At 41.7% G+C, this 27,372-nt stretch overlaps 1 protein-coding gene across 8 annotated transcripts in view; it reads left to right on the top strand.

Moving 5' to 3' along the window:
- The window catches only part of TP63 (tumor protein p63), a 211,290-nt gene extending 208,737 nt beyond the window's left edge, over positions 1-2,553 (top strand). For 6 of the 8 annotated variants that reach the window (XM_040428380.1, XM_040428373.1, XM_040428378.1 and 3 more), the window contains one exon: positions 705-2,553. In XM_040428380.1, coding sequence (XP_040284314.1) covers positions 705-1,001 — 297 coding nt within the window. In that variant the 3' untranslated portion in view covers positions 1,002-2,553. The remainder of the gene's footprint in view (positions 1-704) is intronic. The other 2 variants (XM_040428379.1, XM_040428376.1) reach the window with 1 other exon arrangement.
- Positions 2,554-27,372: the final 24,819 nt, after the last annotated feature.

The raw sequence follows: 27,372 nt of genomic DNA, 5'->3' as shown, positions 1-27,372 counted from the left end.
TTGACCATGTACTTTGACCAAGTAGCACTATGATCTAGCTGGTCAGAAGATTGAGAAGCTGTAAAATATATTATTGTCTCCAACTAGAGTAATTAAAGGGCTTTTCCAGGTCTGAAGCTGCATTTACACGGGGGCAAAGAGCAGATGATTGTTGGGAAGGAGGCGTTCCTTCTTGACAATTGCCTGCTCGTTAGAGGGGGTGAAGAGCTGCATGTAGTAATCACCTCCACAGTATGAGGAGGAGCAATGGCTGCTGCTATCGCTCATCCTCATACAGCTGCATTGTTTTCTGAGTGCTGCCCAGAAACGATAATCTACCTGTCTGCATAAACGATTGTTTCGCTCGTTTATTGGGTGTTCTACAGCATCTTTAGACAGACAGATTATCAGGAATGAGAGCTCATAGGAACGGTCATTCCCAATAATCAGGCCGTGTAAATCAACCTTTACTTAGTGGTGACCTATTGTTAGGATAGGTCATCAATATTCGATCGTTAAGCTGGTTACACAAACTCCTGAACCAGGCACCGGAACTATGAGATCCATACACTATGAAGTCACTGTCCCTGGTTACTGCAGCACTGCTTCCATTTAAGTAAGTCCCGGAAAACCCCTTTAAGTATTTAACCACATTTAGAAGGTAAATGGATACATGGACCCCATGCTTTGTGCAAACTCTCACCTTCAATTTCTTTATTATTTAGGACTTGATTAGCCTCAAGCTTCCAGAGCAGTTTCGCCATGCAATCTGGAAAGGTCTAGTAGAACATAGGCAAATCCATGAGTACTCATCGCCTCCTCATTTGCTGCGGACAACAAGCAGTGCTTCTACCGTCAGCGTGGGATCCAACGAATCTCGCAGTGAAAGAGTAATTGATGCTGTGAGGTTCACACTGCGCCAGACCATCTCCTTCCCACCCCGTGACGATTGGAATGACTTCAATTTTGATATGGATGCTCGCAGAAATAAGCAGCAGCGCATTAAGGAGGAGGGCGAATGACTAACTTCTTGCCTTTCCTATTAATGTTGCCATGCAGGGCCAATATTATATTTTCAACTTATCTGTTTCCATCACTCGCCATTGTATTTATGTGTATATATATGTATAGGGGAGATGGTGGGGAGCAGTCGTAAGTTAGAGATGAAGATTTTAAGCTAAGTATATGTCTCCGTTGCCATCAGTAACTTATATTGCAGCTCTGTAAAGCCCTGTGCAGAAATGAAGCATCATCCAACTGTATGGATAATAAATTTCAGTATGAATAATTCATTATAACGAAGGGTGACAACAGAAAATGTTGTCGAAGGATCTGATCACATGTCATGTATCGGTTACACCAAATCCTACAAGGTCAATGCTATTTATCCCTAAGACTACATTTCATTTCACTGTAAAAGTGGTGGCCATATCTTTCTTTTGCCCTATTTTGTACTGAACTCATACAATGTTACTGTGTTCATTTCTTACAGTATTTCTTCACTGTGTCTTTACAAGACTACACCCAATAGATATACACCCAGCAATTATCTGCTCTATAACTGTAATGTCTGGGTAGTTGAAAGAAAGAAGCTCCCTGTGCCAGCTTGTGTAGGCCCTGCCAATACTGTTTTTCAGACATGGAATTATTTAGATACCCACGCCAGTTCACGTGGATTTGTTGCACTTATTAAATCGTTGTCGTTCCTTTGATCAGGATTCAAGCATTTCTTATGGTTTGCCCACGAGGACCATTTAGCAGAACCAATGGAAGCTTTGCATTTGTTACAGTGGATGATTGAATTATATCAATGAGGATGATCTACTGGAATGAGTCAAATGTGCTTTAGCTCTTAGCAGCCAATCAGGAATTAGCTTTGTGCATAGGCTTCTTCACCCCAAAAGTGTTTACATTTCATTACTGCTGTATATTTCATAGCCCAGATATTCTGATCTTAGTAGACTTGATGTACAGTATAGTAGTATCCTACATCTGTATAAGCACTTGGTTTTCTTCTCACTAGCTGTTTCGGATATGTGTCCTGACCAGTCCATTGGCAAAATCTTGTACAGATGAGTCTTATGTATAAAAACTGTCTCAGACGGCAACTTTTGTCCATTAAGACAGCTTTGATATATAAGACCCAATGTATTTCCCTGAATCACCTTAGACAACGGTACCGTTTGTTGGAGTCTTATTATTTTGGATGATTTGTGTTAATTTAGGCTTGATGAATAATATATGAAAGAGCAGCATTACTTGCATTGTGAGAGTGAGTTACAGAGTCTAAAGTGGATCTATCATCAAAATATTGTCTAAGCCACTAAGAGGAAATGTATTGGACTCCTAGTTATAAGGCTCAGTATTCATGACATTTTGTACATCCCACTCATGCCAATATATGGTCAGGCACTTAGGGGGGAATTTTTGACTTAGAAGAGTCACAAATCCACCAGATTTACAACTTTTCAATGCATGGGTGACTTTTCTAGTCACATACTGCATTTTACGCCGCCCTCACTAAGTCTACGAAAAGGGGCATGGCAAGGGCAGAAGTGAGCGTGTTACGAGAAATTGGCGTAAAAAATTCATGAAATGTACAGCAGGTCTGAGCTGCTATAGATTTCATTCTGCCGCAAGGAGAGCCAGAGAAGGCAGGTCATTTATGACGAGGCCTATGCCTCGTCATAAACGACATGCCTCATTGGGCAGCACATGCCAGCCTTGATAAATCAGGGCCGTAATTATTATTATTTTATTTTTCTTTCAAGTTACTGTCCTATACTGTGCTACTGAAGTTAGAATATAACAAACATAATTTCTCATAGACCACCTAGGCCAAATCTTTACTGTAAACTGACAGGTATCATTGTGCTACTGCCTTATTATAGCACTGATAAGTCATATATTATAAGCATATTGTATATTTTTCTGTTTTCATAAATTGTTTTTCTAATCTTTGTATTTTTGGGATAACAGGACTTCCGAATAAGATTTATTTTATTAATATAAGGGCTTTTAGTTGTAAACTCTCATTTTCAATTGTTTATTTCATAAACTGTTTGTACATATTCAACTTTAGAGTCCTATATTTCAACTATATTGGAACTATCGGATAGCATAAAATAAGCTGTTCATGATTCAAAGGGGAAGTCTTGGTTGTTCTCATTGTAATTTCCTACATCTGCTTCCTCAATGCCAGCTACTGTGTGAAGTAACTGGCGAAGACTCTGACGTTCAATGTTGATAGCACTGGATTTTGATGTCATTTACTATAAAAACATAAAATTGAAAAAAAAAGTTGCTTCCAAGCTTAAAAAAACTGATGTTTTTTTATGTAAATATTTTGTATAATTTCAAATTCAGTTATCTAAATGTGTTTGATTTATTTCTAAATAAAACAAAAAGAATGGTTTCTCTTGTGCTGTGAATGTAACACTTTGGTGGTTACTACAGAAGTAGCCCAGTATGTGTCAAGAGTCACATCTTGTTGGTTATTCCAGGTAATTTTGTAATTATTTATGTAGGGGCAGATTGATGGCAAATGTCAGGGGGGAAAAGGATCAGGAACACGGAATTAAAACATTCCTAAGCCTGGAATCAGCTTTCTTAACTTCCTTGGCCAATTTAAACCTATGATATGACAAATTCAACTCCTACATCAGTATTTGTTGCAATGTGTCACTGAGTAGTACAAAATATTATACATATCGTACTGTAACATCACTTCAGAACTAAAAGGTGTGATATAAAGCTGATCACCAGTTCACTTGTGTCTCACTATACCTAATAAATGGGCTCTACGCCTTCATATGCATTGTATTTAAGACCAAAACATTTACATTCACCGATAAGTCTGATTTTCTTCTGCTGTAACTATTAGGATAGGTTAAGGCCAGTCAAGCATTTTTCCTCCCTTTCTTTCATGCTGGGGGCCACTTGGGTCCCAGTGATGGTGGCTGCAACCTAAGGGACTGTAGTCTCTTCCTGACTGGTTGTTGTGTCCAGCACACAACCAAGTTTTCATCCCTCAATATATGTACATTATCTCTAGATAATGACCTATGATAGGTCATCAGTATCTGATTGGTGGGGGACTCTTGCCACAATCCAATGGACGATGCTGTGTTTGGTAAGCTCTAGCGCCGCAGCCTCTACAAACGGCTGATTGGTGTGGGTGCCAGGAGTCAGACCCTCACCGATCTGATACTGATGACCTATCCTAAGGATAAGTCATCAGTATTAAAATAGTTGGACAACCCCATTAATAATCTGTTTTTATATTATCACATTCCACATTTTGTAACACTTAACCCAATCCCTCTCTGCTTCCCAATTTGTAGCCACAAGTGTCCTGGACGCTGACTTCTCTCACACTAGAGAGCTGAGTTATATAGAACAATATGGCCCCTCTGCTAAACAGTGACTCTACTGGTTTACTCCTTGGGGTGGGATTTTGTAAGTCTGACAAATTACCAGTAATTCCTTTGTACATTGCCAGCTAAATCATCCCTTCAAGAGCCTGCAATCAAGATGTCAGGTTCTTGAACCCTTGGTAGTCTGACATGGGGGAACCAGAACTTAAAGGGAACCTGTCACCTCTACTATGCTGCTCTCACTGAGGCTAGAATTTAGTACTTTTACAGTGCTGACAGGAGCAACCCCACAGAGCACACCAGCGATTTGAGAGAGGATCAGTCTTGTGGCCCCAACTCCTGACCATGACTGGCAGGTTTATTTCATGTTACACATAGAGAGACGGGGAAGTGCGGGGCCACAAGTCTCATCTTTCTCGCAGCACTAGCGCGCACTACGAGGTCTGCTCTGTCAGTACTGTTAAAGTATTGATTACTAGCCCAGAAGTGCAGCCCACTGAAATCAGCGGGTCTCCACAAGGGCAGCATAGTAGAGGTGACAGGTTCCCTTTAACTTGAGTCAAAACTAAGTTTGGAAGGTTTTAAATGGAGGTGTGCCCAAAGTTTAAGATTATGTTGAAATACAAGATAGCAATCATCTGCTGTGCCTGGAAATAAAAGGATATTATTATTGGCAGACTCTGGAATATGGTTCAGCTAAATTTCAACAAAAGGTTATTTATATTTTGCTTCTTTCTGTCCCATTGACTGCACTCCTCTGACCGTATATAGGGGTACCACCAGCTGCATTACAAAGAAAAGCTTTGATAGGTGGTGAAGGGTATATATCATTCTTCTCAGCTGACCTGTTCCAAGCAGGCCAGATGACCCTTAGTCCTACCAATCCATTTTATCCCCTGAGCCAAATAATAATGACTAGCGACTTATGGCTGATAAATTGTGTGTAATGTTATTACTGTCATCTGATCATAGTTTACCAAAATTGTTCAAAAGTGGTTTCCAAAATGATAGCCATAACATCCTTGATAATTGCCCCTGTCATACTGAACATGTGGTTGCTGTAGGGACTGCAGAAAGGACAGATGGGGGGCTGTTACAGATTTTGCATTGGGAACTAGGAGCTTTAAAGGGGTTATCCCATGATTAACGTAAAAAATTAAAACCATACATCATATAGTACACGACAACCTCTTTCTAACAAAGCTAGAACCAGCCCTGCCCCTCACATGGGTCCAGTGATCTCCCCATTCATTGCTCTGCTAGATTTATATCAAGCTGAACGCTCAAGGGGAGTGTCTTTTCTGCTGCAGCTGAGGGGGTGTGTCCATTCTTCTGAAGCTCTCTCCTATCACAGCTCAGGAGGTGTGTCCATACTCTCCCATCACAGTCCAGGAGGCAGTTGAAGAATGAAACTGAGCATGTGCGGCCTTCTTAGTGAGCAGGACAAAGAAATAAGAAAAAGAACAAAGAGCATGTGGCGCTATACAGATACATTTTATTGAATAACTCAGTGGCTATACAAAATTTTTAATTGCATGCAATTACAAAAGTATTCAGATCCAGGTGCTGGTTTGAAAACGGTAGAATATTTTTTGTGGGACAACCCATTTAAGTAAAACTTGCCTCTTTGCCTCAGAGTGTTCTATTTCAAAAGTTTAAGGGCACCTTATACATGACTTTATTGAAAGTGTCACTATAACAGAGGTGCCCTAACCAGTGCTCTCTTCTGCTGAAGATCTGATGACACTAATTTATTGTGTGCTGCTTCTTGGAAAAAATGCATTCATACAAAAAAATCCCTGTAAAAACCAATTATACAGCATGTTTGGGGCTGTTCTCCGTGAGTTCCTTAAGGTTGGTTTCACAAATCGTTTTTTTGCTGAGTCTTGCCAACCTTTTTAGTTATTTTTTTATGTGCATTTTTTCATCAAAAACTGCTACCTCCATATGTGTGAATCTTTGGGGTTTATGAAATGTAGTACATAACTGCATATTTTTTTTGTTTATGGTGCTTTTTCTGTCGTTGCAGCCATTTTTTGTGTCGAGCGAACTTGTGTTTTAGGTTCGGCGTCTAAAGTTCGGGTTATCGAAGAATCGCGTTATGGATTCCGCTACCACGGACCAGAATGGAATTTAGAATCCATAACGCGATTCTTCGATAACCCGAACTTTAGACGCCGAACTTAAAACACAAGTTCGCTCAACACTAGCCATTTTATCAAATATCAAACCTATATTTCAAAAAGCCTCTTAAGGATCCGTCCACGCGTGCAAGTCAATTTATGGAGCAGGTTTTGTCTCCAGCAGCAAATCCACAGCGTTTGTCACATGTTGATGTATCTTTAGGATACATCCACAAAGGATTTAAATTGAACAATAAGTATGGCCGCTTTCAGACGAGCGTATTGAAATCTGTCAGTATTCTGGCTCAGGATCCTGATGATATACCATCAGGATTGCTTCAGGATTTACATGTGTATTTCTTACTTCCTTCATTATTTATGCACTGCACAGACTGTAATGTGCATATTTGGAAGCAAATCCGCACAAAACTCAGACATGCTGCGGATTTCAAATACTGATGGAAATTAATAGCCCATGTGAATGGCTCCATTCATTAACATTAGCAGCGGATTCTGGTACATTAAATCCGGACTATATACGCATTGCAAATACGCTCGTCTGAAAGCGGTCTATGTGTTGGATCCGCTGCAGAAAACACATGATTTACTTGAAGATTTACCACAGATTTCCCCTATGCGTTGCAGAGTGTGAAATCCACAGCATAAATTGATGTGCTGCGGATTTAAAATCTATGCCACAGGTTCTGCGTGGATTTTGCACCTTTTTGTTTGCAGCCTTTGACTAAAATGCAGTCAAATCTCATTCACTTTGATGCTACTGTAATAAACTGTAGATTTTCCACATGCAAAATCCATATGGAAAACTTGCAGTGTATATGCCCTATGGTGACATAAATCTCTCTCCTGCTCAAGCACTTGCGCAGTGTTGTATGGAGATGATATAGAACAGTCATAGAGGTTCAGAACGCTGTAGGTTAAGATTTTCCTCTAGAAGCATTGGTTGTAGGGAAGACTATGGATACGGCCCACGCCGTCAGGTGGCACCCAGAAACCTGACCTTGTGGCCGTACCGTATCTCAGTACATAGAGCTCCCCAAAGAGCCTTCCTAGAAGGTGTTCAGCCTCTGTGCACAGTGCTCTGCCATATGTTCAGTCAATAAAGTGAAAGTGGTGAATATCTATCGACAGTACATGCAGTAGACAACATACCGTATATGATAACTTTACTAACAAACCTGCTGAAAACCACAGATAATGCCTATAATGGTATTGTTAGATGATAACCCCCTTTGGTGTGTTGACAAATTCAGCTCAGCTGTGTCTGTTCTTCACCCATAAGCCTAATAGAATTGTAATGGTTACCTATAGGCTTGAGCGAATCAATCTTCGGATCTGTGATTCGTTCAAATACTTCGATTTTAATGCTGTTTCCGTACAGCATTAAAATGTATTGGGTCTGTAGAGCCAAACTTCGTTTCGCCCGAAGTTGTGCAAGACTCCGGTGAATTACTACTGTATTCATATCTGCGTATTTGAAAACAATTTAAAATAGCACTCCGAAGTGGGCTTTGGTACAGAGGTACCAAAGCCCATTGTTTTTAAATATGCAGATATGAATACAGTAGTAATTCACCAAAGTCTCATGCGACTTCGGGTGAGACAAAGTTTGGCTCCCCGGAGTCAGTACATTTTAATGCTGTATGGAAACAGAATTAATATCGAAGTATTTGAACTAATCGATTTTGGATCTATGATCCAAAGGTCGATTTGCTCAAGCCTAGTTACCAACCTACCATGAGTCCAGAATTTTTACTCACCTTGTAGCTTCAAGTACACATTCCTACTTTTTAAAACATCTCCTCCTAGTGGTGGTATCTTGATAACTGCACTAGATACCATGTAACATAGAGCCTTACTGGTTAAGTAGGTTTTCCAGGACTTTGATGATTGTTGATCAGTCCTTAGGATAGGTCATCAGTATTAGATGCCAGGCAGTCATGTCTCCTGCTAGCTGTTGATTTGTGGGACCCCTACTTAAGAATAGGTCATCACTACTGAAGGTCTGGAAAATCTAAAGTGAAAACCAATGCACGTTCCTCAGAAGTGCATGTTCTACTATCTTCACCACAGATCACGTTTCATTAGGTCTCATTAGATGATTTTCTTTTTTCAAAGTGATCTTTTCTTCGCAGAAAAACCAGTTCATGATTCAGTGTGGGATCAGATTAAGTATCAATAATGTTTCTGCTCATTGCATAAAGACTGTGACAGGTACCCTGGACTTATTGCACCTCCTTACTTGACAACTGATTAAACCTGGAGCATTATGCAGATTGCACTGTGGGAAGTGGGTGAGGCTCGCTGCTTTTGTTTGACCACAATTTTGCATACATCAGCTAATTGTGTAAAAAAAAGTGCCACCTGGGCCTCAGGCAGGTTCCATCTCACAGTACTGTCATACTATCAGCACAAGCAGATGAGTTATCTAAATAAAAGTGGTTTACGGGGATCCTTTATGAATACAAGTCAGAAGGGGTTAAAAATAAGAAAGAATCATTACTCACCTCCAGCAATCTCCTGCCAGGTTCTGACTCCTGTCCCGTCGCTCCTTACTTCTTGGTCTGCGCTTAATAGGCCGGAAATCACCAGCTGAGGCTGGTCACCACTATGGACAGTGATTGGCAGAGAGGGCTTTTCCTGGCACTTCTGGCCTGTAATGCTGTAGCAGAATAAATTTGATTGTAATTTGAAAATGTGAGTAGTAGTATCACTATGTTTTAGGAAGAATGACCTTTCATTGGCAGACATTATGTGTAAGGAAAACTGGCTTAGTTGCCTATAGCAACCAGGTTCCACCTTTCATTTTCAGAGCTTCTTTGGGAAATTAAAGTTGGAATCTGATTGGTTGTTATGGGAATTAAACCAGCTTTCCTTTACACTAGTTTTGATAAATATCCCACTATGTTTTTGCTCTACAATGGTTCTGTCACAACCTATCACTGACCCTGTTGTGCCTGGGGTCAAAAGGTCGCAGCGGGTGGCTACGCGCTCGGTTTCTCAAGAGATCGCTCCATGACCTAGTGGGATTCAGTTCCAGGTTTTCTTGCTTAGGTTTGCGATTCTTTTTGTCCCATTTAGGAATCTGTACCTTTTCCTTTGAGCTGTTGTCATGGCTGTGTCACGGTCTCAGTGTTGTTCGCTGTGACACGTTTGCCGTGTATGCTGGTTGCCTGGGGCAATGTGTAGTTTATGCAGCATGTGTGTGTACTGCTCCCTGTATCCTGGTTCCTTCCCTGTTTGGTACTTGTGGGATTAAGTTCCTTGTCTAGGTATGGTCACTAGGTCCTATTTATCCAGTTTCTGAGGGCCAGGAGTGTTAGTTGTCCTCCAGCCTTTGTTTGATGCTGGAGCTATGCTCCTGTCCTGGGTGTTCCATCTGCCCAGTTCTTGAAGACCACCTAGTGAGACATCGATGTCACCTTCCCTTCCTACTCTGTTTCTATGTGTGGTATGGTTTATGTTATGGGTTGGTGTTGTATGTCTAGTTGTTGTCCCATGTCCGGTCTGTTTCTGGTGTGTATAGTCCTGCATCGATGCTAGACATTTTCCCTGTCTGCGCCTTCGGTGAGAGGGATCTTGGGTTCCCCTGAGGGGGAACAACGAGTCAGTGTGCAGCTCTGCCTGAGGCCGCCATGCATCCTCTCCGCATGGGGGTACAGGCAGTTACTGGGTTCTGTGTTTGTTGTTTGTACTGTGTCCTGTATGGAGTTCGGGTTCCAGTACATATGCATGAGTTCCAGTCGTTGTTGTGCTCTTGGTCCAGTGGTTGTTCTTGCCACTGGTTTCTTACTTGCTGTTCCAGTTTTCTACTCCCTGGCATCTGTGTGTGTGTATTGGTGTTATACTTTCGTTGTAGGATGTTTTAGGGGTCAGGTGGACTCCTACTAGAACATCATTGAAAACTTGTTGTTAGGCTACTTTCACACTTGCGTATAGAGCGGATCCGTCTGGTGTCTGCACAGACGGATCCGCTCCTATAATGCAAACGTTGGGATCCGTTCAGAACGGATCCGTCTGCATTATAGTTCAGAAAAAATTCTAAGTGTGAAAGTTAGTCAGACGGATCCGTCCAGACTTTACATTGAAAGTCAATGGGGGACGGATCAGTTTGAAATTGCACCATATTGTGTCAACTTCAAACGGATCCGTCCCCATTGACTTACATTGTAAGTCTGGACGGATCCGTTTGGCTCCGCACGGCCAGGCGGACACCCGAACGCTACAAGCTGCGTTCAAATGTCCGCCTGCTGAGCGGAACGGAGGCCAAGCGGAGCCATCCTGATGCATTCTGAGCGGATCCGCATCCACTCAGAATGCATTGGGGCTCTACGGATTCGTTCGGGGCCGCTTGTGAGAGCCTTCAAACAGAGCTCACAAGCAGAACTCCGAACGCTAGTGTGAAAGTAGCCTATGTTCTTGGGGTCAGGTGGACCCGCACTAGAACATGACAGTAAGTTTTGTCTTCCTCTTTCCTTTGTTTCTAGGCTTGAGGTAGATTCTGGTTCATCCTTCTGGTGGAAGAATCTGTCGTCTCTGACACTATTACCAGGGTTCTACAAAGTGAGTTAGGGCCCTAGGTTTTGGTGTATGAACTTCCCTACCATCGAGGCCTGCTCATACTTATAGTTAGTCAGGACTTTCATTCGGGTTGCTCTAGGAGGTGACCAGCTCCCTTACCCCCAGTTTTCAGGCCTAGTTTCTGTTCCGCTTTGCATCGGTGTTCGGTGCGGAGTTTTCCCCCACACCGCACCGTGACAGCTGTTCTCTGTCAGCCACTCCCAGCTACTTTTTTTTTCACAGATATAGATCTTCTTTTCAGATCTTCTATTCTAACGTCTGGTGGAGTTGGGACAACTGTTGCTGTGGAGCTGTTGGAACTGGTGCTGTCAGATCTTCGGTTCTCTCCTGTTGTTGTTGTCTTCCTTTGGGGATTGTTTATTCTGTTTGTGTTGTTTTCCCTTTCCCTGTTGTTACCCTTGGTGTCAGTGGTGAGAACTAGTGCTCTCACCGCCCTACTCACTACCTAGGGCTTTTTTCAGGGTAAGCCAGGGACGAGGCACATGATCTGCGTACGGGTTAGCAGCCCATCTAGGGACGTCAAGGCAGCCAGGTGCCAGTGCCAAACGAGCTAGGGGTCACCACTCCTCCCTCTCCCTAGTGGAAGGGTACTCCTCTTCCCTCCCATCTGCGAAGCATGTCTGTTACCTGCCAAATCAGACATGATATTATGTCTGGCCCTTATTTTGTTTTTTCTTTAAAAAAAATTTTTTTTTAAGTCCTATTGCTGCTTTGGCTGCTTTTCCGAGAAGCCTGTAAACTATATTTCAGGCTGCGCCAAAATTTCTCTGATAATGAGGAACAGCAGGTGGGGATTATCTCCCTTCTTCAAAGTTCCCTCAATCCTAGGTTTTTTCGTTATCAGCTGGTACTCAGGACTTCCGGTCAATAGGTGAGTTTTTTGAGGCTCTGGGTCTCATACACGATGACCCTGACCAAGTCTCCCTAGTTGAGTCTAGATTACATTTAGTGTTCTGAGTTTCAAAGGTGGACCACGGATACTTTGTGTAATGACCCAGCCCTCAGGAGCCAGTTTTTTCAGGGGTTGTCAGAGAAAGTAAAAGACGCACTTGTGCTGTATGAGACTCCAATGTCCATTGAGGCCGCTATGTCGCTATTTATAAGAATTGATAGACGCCTTAAGAATAGGCCGAGGAGTTCTTGTCCTCCAGAGACTTTTCTCAGGCAGGAGTCTGTTTGTTCTGACTCAGACGAACCTATGCAACTAGGGGGAGCCACTCATCAGGTTGGTCCTCCTGGGGTTCGCCGTAAGACTGTTTTTTTTTTTTTTAATGTTGTCGGAGGGGTCATTTTATTGGAGCTTGTCCATCCATACCCCAAAAAAAAACAACCGCTGGAAAACCACTGACCCCAGGTTGTGCGGAGGATAACAACCTGGGTGTATACATCTACTCCACACAAATGTCTCAATTTGTTTTGCCAGCTATGGTAGTTTCGGGTAATAAAACTTTGGACAGTGGGGTTGGGATCAATAGGGTGGATGCACGATTCGCTTGAACTATGGGTTTTTCTTTTAGTCCCTTATCTAGATCAATCCCCATATTCGCCATCGACTCTGCTCCTCTTACTCAGGGGAACCTAACACACATTGTACATAACACACCTCTTCGGGTGGAGGCCCTCCATAATGAGTTGATTTCTTGCTATGTCCTTGAAGGTCTTCCGACTCCTGTGGTATTAGGTCTTCCCTGGTTGGTAGCACATAATCCTGTTGTTGATTGGCAGGCCAGGAAGATATTGGAGTGGAGTGAGCACAACCTTACCAGCATTTGTGTCTAACTTTGAAATTGTTTTCTCTGAGAAAGGGTGTCAGGAGTTACCACCCCATTGTCCGTATGATTGCCCATGTTAACCTGCTCCCTTGGAGCAAAGTCACCTAAGACCAGGTTATATAATATTTATGGCCCCGAAAGACAAGCCATGAAGGACTATATTTCTGAGAGCCTCGCTAAAGGACATATCAGACCCTCTTCTTCACCCGTGGATGCAGGGTTCTTCTTTGTGAAGAAGAAAGATAGGGGCCTGCGTCCTTGCCTAGATTTTTGTGACCCCTACCCTCTTCCTCTCATTCCCGACCTTTTTAATCAGATTGCTGGTATGAAATGGTTTTCCAAAATGGATTTAAGGGGAGCCTACAATCTGATTCGCATCAAAGAGGGGGATGAGTGGAAGACAGTGTTTAACACTCCTGAGAGGCATTATGAAAACCTGGTCATGCCATTTGGCCTGACGAATGCTCCTGCTGTCTTTCAACATTTTGTCAGCAATATCTTTAGTCATCTTGTCGGTAGATTTGTGGTGATACATCTTGATGATATTTTGATCTATTCACCCGATCTGGAGACACACAAGGTACATGTCAAACAGGTGTTGCAGATTTTACAAACTAATAAGTTATATTCTAAATTGGAGAAATGTGTATTCACCAAACAGGAGGTACATTCCTGGGGTATCTATCAGCTTCGGTGTTCCATATGGATGCAGAGAAGGTCTGCCGAATCCTAGAATGGGATCTTCCTGAGAACCTAAGAGCTCTGCAATGTTTTTTCAGTTTTGCCAATTTCTATAGAAAATGTATTTAAAATTATTTTGTGATTGTCAAAACCCTTACTGACATGACAAAGAAGGGGATTGATTTTTCTAAATGGTCTGACGCTGCTAAACTGGCTTTTTCTTCTCTGAAGGAGAGTTTCATCTCGGCACCCATACTGGTCTAGCCTGATGTTTCCCAACCTTTTTTTGTGGAGGTTGATGCATCAGAGTTGAAGGTGGGGACGGTACTGTCCCAGGGTCCGTTTCCAAGTAAACGGCATTCTTGTGCTTTCTTTTCTAAGAAATTGTCGGCAGCCGAGAAGAATTAGGATATAAGGAACAGGGAACTTTTAGCTATTAAATTAGCATTTGAGGAATGGCGTCACTTTTTGGAGGGGGCAGCTCATCTCGTCACAGTTATTACGGATCATAAAAACCTGTTATACCTTGAGTCTGCTAAACGTGTTACCCCTAGATAAGCTAGGTGGTCTTTGTTTTTTACCAGGTTTAATTTTGTTATCACATATTGTACGGGGGCAAAAAATACTAAAGCTGATACTTTATCTTGAAGTTTCCTGGAGGGGGTGATGTTGACGATCCGGTGCCGATTTTACAAAAGGGGGTGGTTGTCTCTGTGTTACACTTAGACCTGGAGGGGATGGTGTTGGAGGCTCAAGGGGGACGTCCTGGCCTCCTGCCCCCCAGAAAAGTTGTTTGTGCCTTTGAATTTGCGCCTTAAAATATTAAAAGAACACCATAACTCACACTTGCTGGGTGGAAGTAGGGCAACCTCTGAGCTATTGTCTCGTTGTTTTTGGTGGCCGAGGTTGCACCAGGATGTAATTGATTTTGTGTCTACCTGCATGACCTGTGCATGCGCTAAAGTCACTCATACTCGTCTCTGATGCCACTGGTTATTCCCAACAGACCGTGGACACACCTGTCAATAAATTTTATTACTGACCTACCTGTTTCTGTGGGTAAAACTGTTATCCTGGTAGTAGTAGACAGGTTTAGTAAAATGGTACATTTCATTGCCTTACCTGCGTTGCCAAATGCTAGAACCCTGGCTCAGGTTTTTATCTGTGAAATTGTGAAGCTTCACAGGGTCCCTTCTGATGGGAATCCAGTATATTTCTAAATTCTGGAGAGCTTTTTGTTCTCGCCTTGGGGTACATTTGTCCTTTTTCTCAGCCTTCCATCTGCAGTCGAACAGCCAAACCAAACATACCAACCAAAATCTAGAGACTCACCTTAGGTGTTTTGTGTCTGAAAATCAGGAGGAATGGTCATCTTACATCCTTTAGCAGAGTTTGCTATAAACAATCGCCATCAAGAATCAACTGGTAAGTCACAATTTTTTGGTGCATATGGTTTTCATCCTCAATTTTGCACTTTTAGTAAGGGGGAGCCTTCTGGGATCCCTGACGAAGAACGGTTTACGTCATCACTCTCTTCTGTATGGCTAAAGGTTCAAAGCAACTTGAAAAATATGGGAGACAGATATAAACGTATGGCTGAAAAAATGTTCGCCAGGTCCGGACCTAGGGGTGAATGTGTGGTTGTCGACTAGGAATATTAAGTTAAAGGTTCCCTCTTGGAAATTGGGTCCTAGGTTTATTGCTCCTTATAAAATAGTTGCCATCATTAACCCTGTGACATTTCGCCTAGAGCTACCTCAAACTTTGAAAATTTATAATGTATTTCATAAATCGTTGCTCAAAAATTATGTTGCTCCTCTGGAATCATCATCTTTACCGTCCCCTCCAATCATTGTCGATGGCAATTTGGAGTTTCAGGTGGCAAGAATTATAGATTCGCATTTCATCCGTCGCTCCCTTCAATATCTGGTGGGGTTACTGTCCGGAAGAAAGAATGTGGGTGCCACAAGGTTAATTTGTTCTTTCCACATTTCTCATCCGGAAAGACCTGGTCCTAAGTGTCCAGTGGTCCCTCGTAGAAAGAGGGGTACTGTCACGACCTATCACTGACCCTGTTGTGCCTGGTGTCAAAAGGTCGCAGCGGGTGGCTACGTGCTCGGTTTCTTAAGAGATCGCTCCATGAACTAGTGGTGAGAATGGATTCCGGTCCAGGTTTTCCTGCTTAGGTTTGCGATCCTTTATGTCCCATTTAGGAATCTGTAGCTATTCCTTTCAGCTGTTCTGTCAGCCACTCCCAGCTACTATATATTCTCCTTTTCTGCTTCCCTTGTTGCCAGATATAGACCTTCTTTCCAGATCTTCTATTCTGACCTCAGGTGGAGTTGGGACAACTGTTACTGTGCAGCTGTTGGAACCGCTGCGGTCAAATCTCCGGTTGTCTCTATTCGTGTTTGTGTTGTTTGTCCTTTCCCCGTTGTTATCCTAGGTGTCAGTGGTGAGCACTATTGCTCCCACCGCCCTATTCACTACCTAGGGCTTATTTCAGGGTAAGCCGGGGACGAGGCACGTGATCTGCATATGGGTAGCAGCCCGTCTAGGGACGTCAGGGCAGCCAGGTGCCAGTGCTAGGTGAGCTAGGGGTCACCACTCCTCACTCTCTTGGATCATGGAGGAACTGATGAGGAATTATGCACTTCTACTTTGGTTTGACTTCCATAGAAATGAATCGGAAATGTCGACAGATTCATTATGTGTTTTTTTTTCTAATCAAAACATATTGAAAAAATCTCATAGTTGTATTATTTCCATTAATAGTATCTGCAACAATGGAAAGGTGGGGTTCCTCGCTCTCACCATGGAAGATGATATTAAGGGGCCCACCTTCCACCCATATAGAACATGCATCCGCTTTTAATTTCATAAACTTTGTTATCAAAACTTACATTACATTTGTGATCCACCTATCCAAAAAGCCATGAGCTTCAATTGGCTTCTAATGGACCACTGGATCCCAGTAGTGTGTCTAGGCCTGTAGCCACCTTAGAATCCCATTGGACTCTTGTGAATCAATCGGACTGGGGCACTCAAAGGTTCTTTGTGTATTCTATGACAAAATATTGATACATGCTCCATTGCATGCCATATGGCAGTATTCTCTCCTAGATGAATGAAATACAATGTTCTAAGGAGTTACCATATGAGGAGGGTTGGGATGGGGTGTGCACGGTGGCTCTCTGACTGTGCATAAATCCAAAATATGGGCTTGAGGGACTTGTTCTGCCGTACAGACATGATGCCCAAAGCAATGCTGTGTCGAAACATTGTATGCAATTTGTTTTCAATTGGGCAATGGGCTGGTACTTGTACAAGGCATAATTTCCTGCTGAAATCATATGCCTAAAGCTGGCCACTGACATGAAAGGTTGGCTGTCACTGTAAGGCCCCTTTCAAATGAGCGCATTTTCCGCGTGGGTGCGATGCGTGACCGTATTGCACCTGCACTGAATCCTGACCCATTCATTTCAATGGGTCTGTGTACACGAGCATTTATTTCACGCATCAGTTCTGCTTTGCGTGAGAATCGCAGCATGTTCTATATTCTGCATTTTTCACGCAGCCCTGGCCCCACAGAAGTGAATGGGGCTTCAGTGAAAAACGCACTGCATCCAGATTACAACCGGATGCAATGTGTTTTTCACAGTTGCTACGAGATGTTTGTAAACCATCAAATATTTTTTTTTACGCGCATGAAAAAACTTGAACACTGAACGCGATTGCAGACAGAACTAACTGAACTTGCTTGCGAAATGGTGCAAGTTTTACTGACCGCATTCTGACACAATACGTATTGTTCATGTGAAGAAGACCTAAGGAGGAGATATAGGCAGACAATGTATACTAGATATAGGACAATTATTGTACATTTCTAAGCAATCTTAAAGTGATTGTACAGTTTCATGATATTCAAAACCTATTCTATGACATTTTAAGAAGATAAAGAGGTACAATGGGCCTTCCTTGAAAATAAATACTTTTCAACATCTAAATATTATAAGGGAGGGCTATCTCTAATATACAAGGAATTGTATTGTATAATTCCGAAAGGAAATTAAGTTACATGATGACTAAATTATTATTTATTTATTCTTTCATTTTTTACTTCCAGCCTTCCCAAAGCCATAACAGTTTTATTTTTCCTTTCACATAGCTGTATGGGTTTTTTTTTTTAGAGGGACAAGTTGTACTTTCTAATGGCACCATTTACAGTTGCATACAATGTAGTGGGAAGCAGGAAAAAATTCTAAACGGGGTGGGATAAAAAAAAACAAAAACATTTCTGCCACAGTTTCATGGGTTTTGTTTTTACAGTGTTTCTATACAGTAAAACTGACCTGTTACTTTCATTCTCTGGGTCAGTACAATTACAATGATACAGCTATCATCTGGCCCCAGGAACACATCTCTGGTCACACAGTTGGCAGATTGAGCACCTCAAGCGGCTTGGTATGTATGATCCCATTTAGTATCTAATGGAAACAACACAGGACGCAGTGATGCAGGTAATATCAGCCCATGCATTGTGTCACAGTATGACTGTCAAGCAATTGTGATTATGGTCTCATTGATTGGTTTGTTTATAACTCCTCTGTTTCAAACTCAGCATTTCATGAATATATGGTGCATATAATATTAGTCCTTGCACTGTTGCATAGCATGAATGCTAAGGGACTGTGACTAAGGGTACTTTCACACTTGCGGCAGGACGGATCCGACATGCTGTTCACCATGTCGGATCCGTCCTGCGGCTATTTCGCCGTGCCGCCAGACCGCCGCTCCGTCCCCACGGCGAAAGGCCGCCGGACTAAAATTACTGCATGCTGCGCCGGAGCTCACACTTGCCGCAGGACGGATCCGACATGGTGAACAGCATGTCGGATCCGTCCTGCCGCAAGTGTGAAACTAGCCTAATGTTGTTTCTATCTGTTGGTTACAACTCTGCCAAATTGTTCTGCCATAAACTCTGTATCTTAGGAGTACATGTGTGTACCACTGGTTCAATTTTTGCGCGTTTTGCCCCTATATCAATGCGCTGTTAGTCCATTAACCCTTTAAGGACACAGCATTATTTCACCTTAAGGCCATTTTTTGCAAATCTGACCAGTGTCACTTTAAGTGGTGATAACTTTAAAACGCTTTGACTTATCCAGGCCATTCTGAGATTGTTTTTTCGTCACATATTGTACTTCATGACACTGGGAAAATGGAGTAAAAAAAAAATCATTTTTATTTATAAAAAAATACTAAATTTGCAAATTTCCAAGTTTCAATTTCTCTACTTCTATAATACATAGTAATACCTACAAAAATAGTTATTACTTTACATTCCCCATATGTCTACTTCATGTTAGGATCATTTTGGGAATGACATTTTATTTTTGGGGGACGTTACAAGGCTTAGAAGTTTAGAAGTAAATCTTAAAATTTCTCAGACATTTTCAAAAACCAACTTTTTAAGGACCAGTTCAGGTCTGAAGTCACTTTGTGAGGCTTACATAATAGAAACCACCCCAAAATGACCCCATTCAGTTTTGAATACCCCTCAAGGTATTCAAAACTGATTTTACAAACGTCGTTAACTCTTTAGGTGTTCCACAAGAATTAATGGAAAATAGAGATTTAATTTCAAAATTTCACTTTTTTGGCAGATTTTCCATTTTAATATTTTTTTTCCAGTTACAAAGCAACGGTTAACAGCCAAACAAAACTCAATATTTATGGCCCTGATTCTGTAGTTTACATAAACACCCCATATGTAGTCGTAAATTGCTGTACGGGCACACGGCAGGGCGCAGAAGGAAAGGATTGCCATACGGTTTTTGGAGGGCAGATTTTGCTGGACTGGTTTTTTGATACCATGTCCCATTTGAAGCCCCCCTGATGCACCACTAGAGTAGAAACTCCAAAAAAGTGACCCCATTTTAGAAACTACGGGATAGGGTGGCAGTATTGTTGGTACTAGTTTAGGGTACTTATGATTTTTGATTGCTCTATATTACACTTTTTGTGAGGCAAGGCAACAAGAAATAGCTGTTTTGGCAAAGTTTTTTTTGTTATTTACAACATTCTTCTGACAGGTTAGATCATGTGGTATTTTTATAGAGCAGGTTGTCACGGACGCGGCGATACCTAATATGTATACAATTTTTTTATTTATGTAAGTTTTACACAATGATTTCATTTTTGAAACAAAAAAAATTAATGTTTTAGTGTCTCCATAGTCTAAGAGCCATAGTTTTTTCAGTTTTTAGGCGATTATCTTAGGTAGGGTCTCATTTTTTACGGGCTGAGATGACGGTTTGATTGGCACTATTTTGGGGTGCATATGATCGCTTGCTATTAAACTTTTTGTGATGTAAGATGACAAAAAACGGCTTTTTTTACAACGTTTTTATTTTCATTTTTTTACGGTGTTCACCTGAGGGGTTAGGTCATGTGATATTTTTATAGAGTAACTTATTACGGACGCGGCGATACCTAATATGTATACTTTTTTTTATTTATGTAAGTTTTACACAATAATATCATTTTTGAAACGATGAGATGATGGTTTGATTGGCACTATTTTGGGGTGCGTGTGACTTTTCGATCGCTTGCTATTACACTTTTTGTGATGTAAGGTGCTTTATTTAGCACAGTTTTTATTTTTTATTTTTTACGGTGTTCATCTGAGGGGTTAGGTCATGTGATATTTTTATAGAGCCGGTTGATACGGACGCGGCGATACCGAATATGTATACTTTTTATTTATTTATGTAAGTTTTACACAATAACAGCTTTTTTAAAACCCCAAAAAATGATGTTTTAGTGTCTTTATATTCTGAGCCATAGTTTTTTTATTTTTTAGGCGATTGTCTCAGGAAGGGGCAAATTTTTTCCGGGATGAGGTGACGGTTAGATTGGTACTATTTTGGTGGGCGTACGCCTTTTTGATCGCTTGCTGTTGTACTTTTTGTGATGTAAGGTGACAATTTTTTTTTTATTTAGCACAGTTTTTTTTTTGTATTTTTTACGGTGTTCATCTGAGGGGTTATGTCATGTGATATATTTATAGAGCCGGTCAATACGCACGCAGCGATACCTAATATGTCTATTTTTTTCCCCCCTATTTTTTACTTTATCTGGGGAAAATGACGCTTTTGTTTAATTTTACTTAAAACTTAATTTTTGGGGGGGAAACTTTCTTTTTTCAACTTTTTTTTTTCACTTTATTTTTTGTCCCACTTTGGGACTTCAACTTTTGGGGGTCTAATCCTTTACAATGCATTCCAATACTTCTGTATTGGAATGCATTGGCTGTACACTGCGTGCAGAATTATTAGGCAAATGAGTATTTTGACCACATCATCCTCTTTATGCATGTTGTCTTACTCCAAGCTGTATAGGCTCGAAAGCCTACTACCAATTAAGCATATTAGGTGATGTGCATCTCTGTAATGAGAAGGGGTGTGGTCTAATGACATCAACACCCTATATTAGGTGTGCATAATTATTAGGCAACTTCCTTTCCTTTGGCAAAATGGGTCAAAAGAAGGACTTGACAGGCTCAGAAAAGTCAAAAATAGTGAGATATCTTGCAGAGGGATGCAGCACTCTTAAAATTGCAAAGCTTCTGAAGCGTGATCATCGAACAATCAAGCGTTTCATTCAAAATAGTCAACAGGGTCGCAAGAAGCGTGTGGAAAAACCAAGGCGCAAAATAACTGCCCATGAACTGAGAAAAGTCAAGCGTGCAGCTGCCAAGATGCCACTTGCCACCAGTTTGGCCATATTCCAGAGCTGCAACATCACTGGAGTGCCCAAAAGCACAAGGTGTGTAATACTCAGAGACATGGCCAAGGTAAGAAAGGCTGAAAGACGACCACCACTGAACAAGACACACAAGCTGAAACGTCAAGACTGGGCCAAGAAATATCTCAAGACTGATTTTTCTAAGGTTTTATGGACTGATGAAATGAGAGTGAGTCTTGATGGGCCAGATGGATGGGCCCGTGGCTGGATTGGTAAAGGGCAGAGAGCTCCAGTCCGACTCAGACGCCAGCAAGGTGGAGGTGGAGTACTGGTTTGGGCTGGTATCATCAAAGATGAGCTTGTGGGGCCTTTTCGGGTTGAGGATGGAGTCAAGCTCAACTCCCCGTCCTACTGCCAGTTTCTGGAAGACACCTTCTTCAAGCAGTGGTACAGGAAGAAGTCTGCATCCTTCAAAAAAAACATGATTTTCATGCAGAACAATGCTCCATCACACGCGTCCAAGTACTCCACAGCGTGGCTGGCAAGAAAGGGTATAAAAGAAGAAAATCTAATGACATGGCCTCCTTGTTTACCTGATCTGAACCCCATTGAGAACCTGTGGTCCATCATCAAATGTGAGATTTACAAGGAGGGAAAACAGTACACCTCTCTGAACAGTGTCTGGGAGGCTGTGGTTACTGCTGCACGCAATGTTGATGGTGAACAGATCAAAACACTGACAGAATCCATGGATGGCAGGCTTTTGAGTGTCCTTTCAAAGAAAGGTGGCTATATTGGTCACTGATTTGTTTTTGTTTTGTTTTTGAATGTCAGAAATGTATATTTGTGAATGTTGAGATGTTATATTGGTTTCACTGGTAAAAATAAATAATTGAAATGGGTATATATTTGTTTTTTGCTAAGTTGCCTAATAATTATGCACAGTAATAGTCACCTGCACACACAGATATCCCCCTAAAATAGCTAAAACTAAAAACAAACTAAAAAATACTTCCAAAAATATTCAGCTTTGATATTAATGAGTTTTTTGGGTTCATTGAGAACATGGTTGTTGTTCAATAATAAAATTAATCCTCAAAAATACAACTTGCCTAATAATTCTGCACTCCCTGTATGAGTAATACTGTGTGTATTACTCATACAGCTTCCGGCCTGTGACATTCAGGGGGCTGGATCTCACAGGCACGTCACAAGAAGGCAGCGGCGATGCCTCAGGAAGGCATCGCGCTGCCTTCCATGCCATCGGGTCCCCCCTACAGCCCCATGGGGACCCGATGGCGCCGCCACCCGCACCATAAAAAGCCGCAAACCGTAGGTCTGAATTGACCTGCGGTTTGCGGCGATCGCCGACATGGGGGGGTCACGCGCATTTAGCCGAGGTGCCTGCTCAATGATTTGAGCAGGCATCGGCTTCCGATCACAGCCCGCCGCGCGGCGGTGATCAGAAATACACAGGGCGTACAGGTATGCCCTTTGTCCTTAAGTACCAGGACATCAGGGCGTACCTGTACGCCCTGTATCCTGAAGAGGTTAAGAGGCCGCACACTTTTTCTGTATTGACCCATTCAGGTATTGTCCCCTGATGAACCCTCTGTTGCATTAAGAGGGGGAAACGCGTTAGAACCTGTGAAATTGGGATATTGTTATTACATCTTGTAACATCTTGTAACAGTTTAGTCCTAGGTACGCGGACAGAGTACACCTACCATTAAGGTGTATATCTGGGATGAGTAGCTGTGGAGGGAAAGTTTAGGGATAGTTATTCCCTGTATCCCAGTTTCTCAGCCTTTTCACCGTCCTTCGTTTACCGTTGATAGCTTTCTACGCACCAATTAGGATGCTTGCTTTAAGTTGTAATTTTATTTTATTGTAATTATAAATAAAAGTTAAGTTTTAGGTCCTTGCCCTCAGTGATACACAATTACATTGATACCACATACTGTATGTATAGTTTTTCTTGTGTTTTAATACTGAAAAAAAAAAAAACTTTGCATCACCATATTTTTACTCACAAAACTTTTTTATTTTTATATGTACGGCGCGGGGCGATCTGTATTTGTCATTGATACCATTTTGCGGTGTGTATGACTTTTTGATCAATTTTTATTTCCATTTTTTTGTTGGAGGTGAAGTGGCCCAAAAAACTGCAAAGCAGCCATTTTGTTTTATTCTGTTTTGCCATTTGCTATAAATATTTTTATATTTTAATAGTACGACTGTTTTTGCATGCGTTGATACCCATGATGTTTATTTTTTAAATTGATGATGTACTTTTAATTTAATTTTGGGGAAAGGGGGGTGATTAGTGTGGCGAAACCAACCTCGCCACTGGGTTTTGGAGAGGACTGGCTGCTGGCCTCTTGCCCCTGGATTATGGGCCATATACTAACTTTTAAACCCCTGAACCTATTCAAGTGATTTTTGGATAGGTTTGTCCCCAAGTTATACTGTTTAAATTGATGTAAGTTATATGTATGGCCAATGTAAACTCACAAAGTTGTAACAATTTATAATAAGTGTAACTTGTCAGCTTGGGAGGAAAATGCTGGGTGTGTTTCTATTGTGCCATTGTCCCATTGTGTGTTTAAATGGTGATGTCTGTTCTGTTGTCCTCACATGTGTATTGGCGATCTCCCTTTGTCCTCAGAGATAATTGGATTGCTCCTCAGGTTGTCTCCGGGACAGAGAGGAGGAGACCATGATGCATTGTGGGGATATGTTGTCCTATGTCACAGTCTTCATTCTGGTCCTCTGGGGGCGTGAACGATTGGTTGCTGTAGTTACATTGTATGTGTTGTAAATTACTGATTGGTTGTATTTCAAACCCCTGTGGGCAGTACTATTGTTTGTGGTTTATGAATAAAAGAGGCTGTACGTGAAGTACAGTCAGACCACTGCTTGACCCTCAACACGGAGCCTTGTCTCGTTATTGGGGGGATCCGCTGTATGCTGTTAGAGGCTCATTGCCAGGAGTGTAAGCTGATTCCTGTTCGTCTGCTAGCAGCTATTTGTGAGGTTCCAGTTTGGAGTTCTACTTTGTATCCAGTTCGGGAGTTGGGTGTTCTGCAGTAGCTGTGCCGGTCTGTCAGAAAGGGGCTTATCGCCTAAACGGATTTTAACCCCTTGTCTGCTGAAACGGTCCGTTACAATTAGCATTTAAAAAAAAAATAATAATCCGTTTTTTTAAGCTTTTTAAAAGTTCCCCTAGGCCTAGGGAACTATAACAAGCAATCATTAGATTGCTTCTCTCATAGACTCCAATGCATTAGCATTGGGTCTATGAGAATATTACTTTGTTCCTATGGAGCTCTGCCACAGGCAGGCTCTCCATAGGTACTAATGTGTAGCAGCCTCCTGTCACTCAGGAGGACAGGAGCTGCCACACACACACTCTGGTTCCCCCAATCCTCACCAGTGGGAGTCAGAGCATGGCCGGCAGAGCGTGCTCCCGGTTTTTATCATCGCAGATGCCATGGTCACATTTGACCAATGCATCTGAAAGATTAAATGTTTGCGATCGGCATTACCACCAGTAAAAATATAAAATATATGAATTCATAGATTTCTTAGAATTGTTATGTGTCTTCTCATTGCCATTTTGGAGAAAGAAGACTTGTAGAATAACTGGTTTCCTTCCTATGATCAATGTCATGTTCATTTTAGCTGCTTTTCACAAGACCATATTTTAAATCAGATATTCAGTTCATGTAAGTGATTTTGAAAGCAGGATAAAATAACTTTAATAAACAGTTCATGGCCCCTATATTTGGCAGACACTTTTCCCCTTTGCACACTCTGTTCTATACAGTAGCCACAGTGGTACAGGGATATAGATGCATCAGTCATTTTCTGGTAGTGGTACCTGGAGGCATCCATGGCTTCTTTACCACATAATAAGACACCAAATGCACATGGTAGATCACTGGCTCTGTCACATATATTTTATTGGGACCCAGAACATTCAAGGTTCATCTCTGGCCACCCATATAAGTCTATGGGTCCATACTATACTACTAGATTACTTCATATATGGTGATAATATCTGTAAAGCGCTGCAGAATATGTCAGCGCTATATAAGTAACATAAATAACTAAATTAATATGAAGACAGATTTTTTTTCTGTTGGATTTAAAGTATGCCATGTTCCAGCGTCTGGCTCGTCAGATTGATTGTATATAAGTAGATGTACATCACCTGATGATAGGTGCCACATTTACTTGGAAATCATCTTTGACTACTGTAATCTATGTATTTTTAACGTGCCAACCATACAGAAGTTCCCAGCATTGCTTCATTTATTTCAAGAATAGGGTTTTGGTTATTGGGTGATTATGAGATTATTTCTACATTAAATTTTTACCTTTCTTGTTGATTTTGTTGTCTTTATAGACCGTGGCTGCTCGGGGGAAAATACAAACCTGTCAAACCAGATTTAATGGAACCAAGGTTATGATTTAAAGCCTTCATGCAATAGTGTGTGCATATAGTTAATAAGGCAGGCATACCTGTTTTTCTGTTTCTGATATTAATATGTATCTAAGGCCCCGTCCTCTTACCCCAGGGCAGTGAGGAATCTGACAGAATTGCCTCTGTCATCAAGAGACAAACTATAGCTTTTGAGTATAATTCTCTCTCTGAGGGGTTCCACCCTTACTACAGTGCATGGGAAAGGGTTAGTGAGCCAGTAGCCCAATATAACCTTATCCCCCAGTGATTATAACAATACAACTTGTAGAGTGGCGTTACTCGAATGGCTCCACTTCTGCTATGTGACAACCCAGCTTTGCCCAGTACAGCAGCTGAACTGCTCCCTTTCAAAGTTTCACTCCCATGCACCAGATGTTCTCTTCACATCTCAGTCAGACCAAACATCACATCTCTCCACATCCAGTCAACCACTGCTCACGATGCCTACTTCAGTCTTTAGCACACTGGACTTGTCCCTGGTAGAACAGGCCTCAAGTCTACCTGTACCACAGGCCAATAAGCAGCTCAAATAGGCCTTGCCGATGGGCCATTCACACACTACCCTATTGGCACCATACATACTCTTTTATCTATGCCTCACTGCTTCTCCCAGCAGCAAACCGTCACAGTGCGATGGCACAGCCCATTAATGACATTTTAAAGCTGGTAACCCATGCCTTACAGTTTGTTTACGGTCTCAACACCACTCTTCTGCTATCCATGACAACCTAGTCTTCATTGGTATCTAAACTAACCTCAGCTTTATGGGCCTTCACTTATGGCAGCTACAGTTATCTACTGCTAGACCAGATGCTGGCACTGATGTTAAAGCTGAGGTTGGGCTGATAATGCATAGCCACTCCTTATCCATATCTTAGCTTTGGTCTCTTTACTAGACCACTAAGTTGCTCCCTGGATCTGTCAAGTGTTGATGTCGACTGAGGCTTGCTGGTCTCCTAATGCCATTAAGCTGCTGCTTGTTCCCTGGAACTCTTTGAGTGCTTTGCAAATGGTGATGGCCCGTGCTGCCTTCCCACAGATCAGGAGAGACTTTATTTTTAAGCTTGCTGAGTGTACGAGAATGAAGCTGTTCATCTTGTGAGGATCAGCAGTCTTATTGTTCAGAGTTCACACAAGTTGGGCAGATGGTAAATAAAATCACTCCGCTTCCGTGAGGTGTGGTGGTGATTTTCCACCTAAACAAGTCAGGCAGGAAGAAAAACTTTTAAGTGAAAAATTGATAGGACAGAAGACATATACACTGCACTAGTATCAATCCAGCGCACATCTGCTTTTCTTTTGCTGTACCTTTGCTTTTATCTTTAGAATCTAGTAAATTATAGCCTCCTACATAATATTCTAATGAAGAAGCTGAATATTATCAGGAGGTCTTACTGGTAAAGCCATTTACATGATCATGATCCCGCTTTTCACATTAGCAATTGCTTCACGGCAGCAATAAATAAATTAATGAGAGTAAAACATTTTTCTTTAAATAATTCATTTAGGATTCCAAAGAACAATAAAGCTGGTTTCGGATGGCTGTGTGCAGATTGTGAGAAATGCCCCGTGTGTTGGTCACATTTCCTGGACTATCTACTGTT

This window comes from Bufo bufo, chromosome 4 (genome assembly GCF_905171765.1).
Source record: "Bufo bufo chromosome 4, aBufBuf1.1, whole genome shotgun sequence".
Lineage (NCBI taxonomy): Eukaryota > Metazoa > Chordata > Amphibia > Anura > Bufonidae > Bufo > Bufo bufo.
Note: the sequence above shows the minus strand (reverse complement) of the source record. Positions and strands in the feature narration are given on the sequence as shown.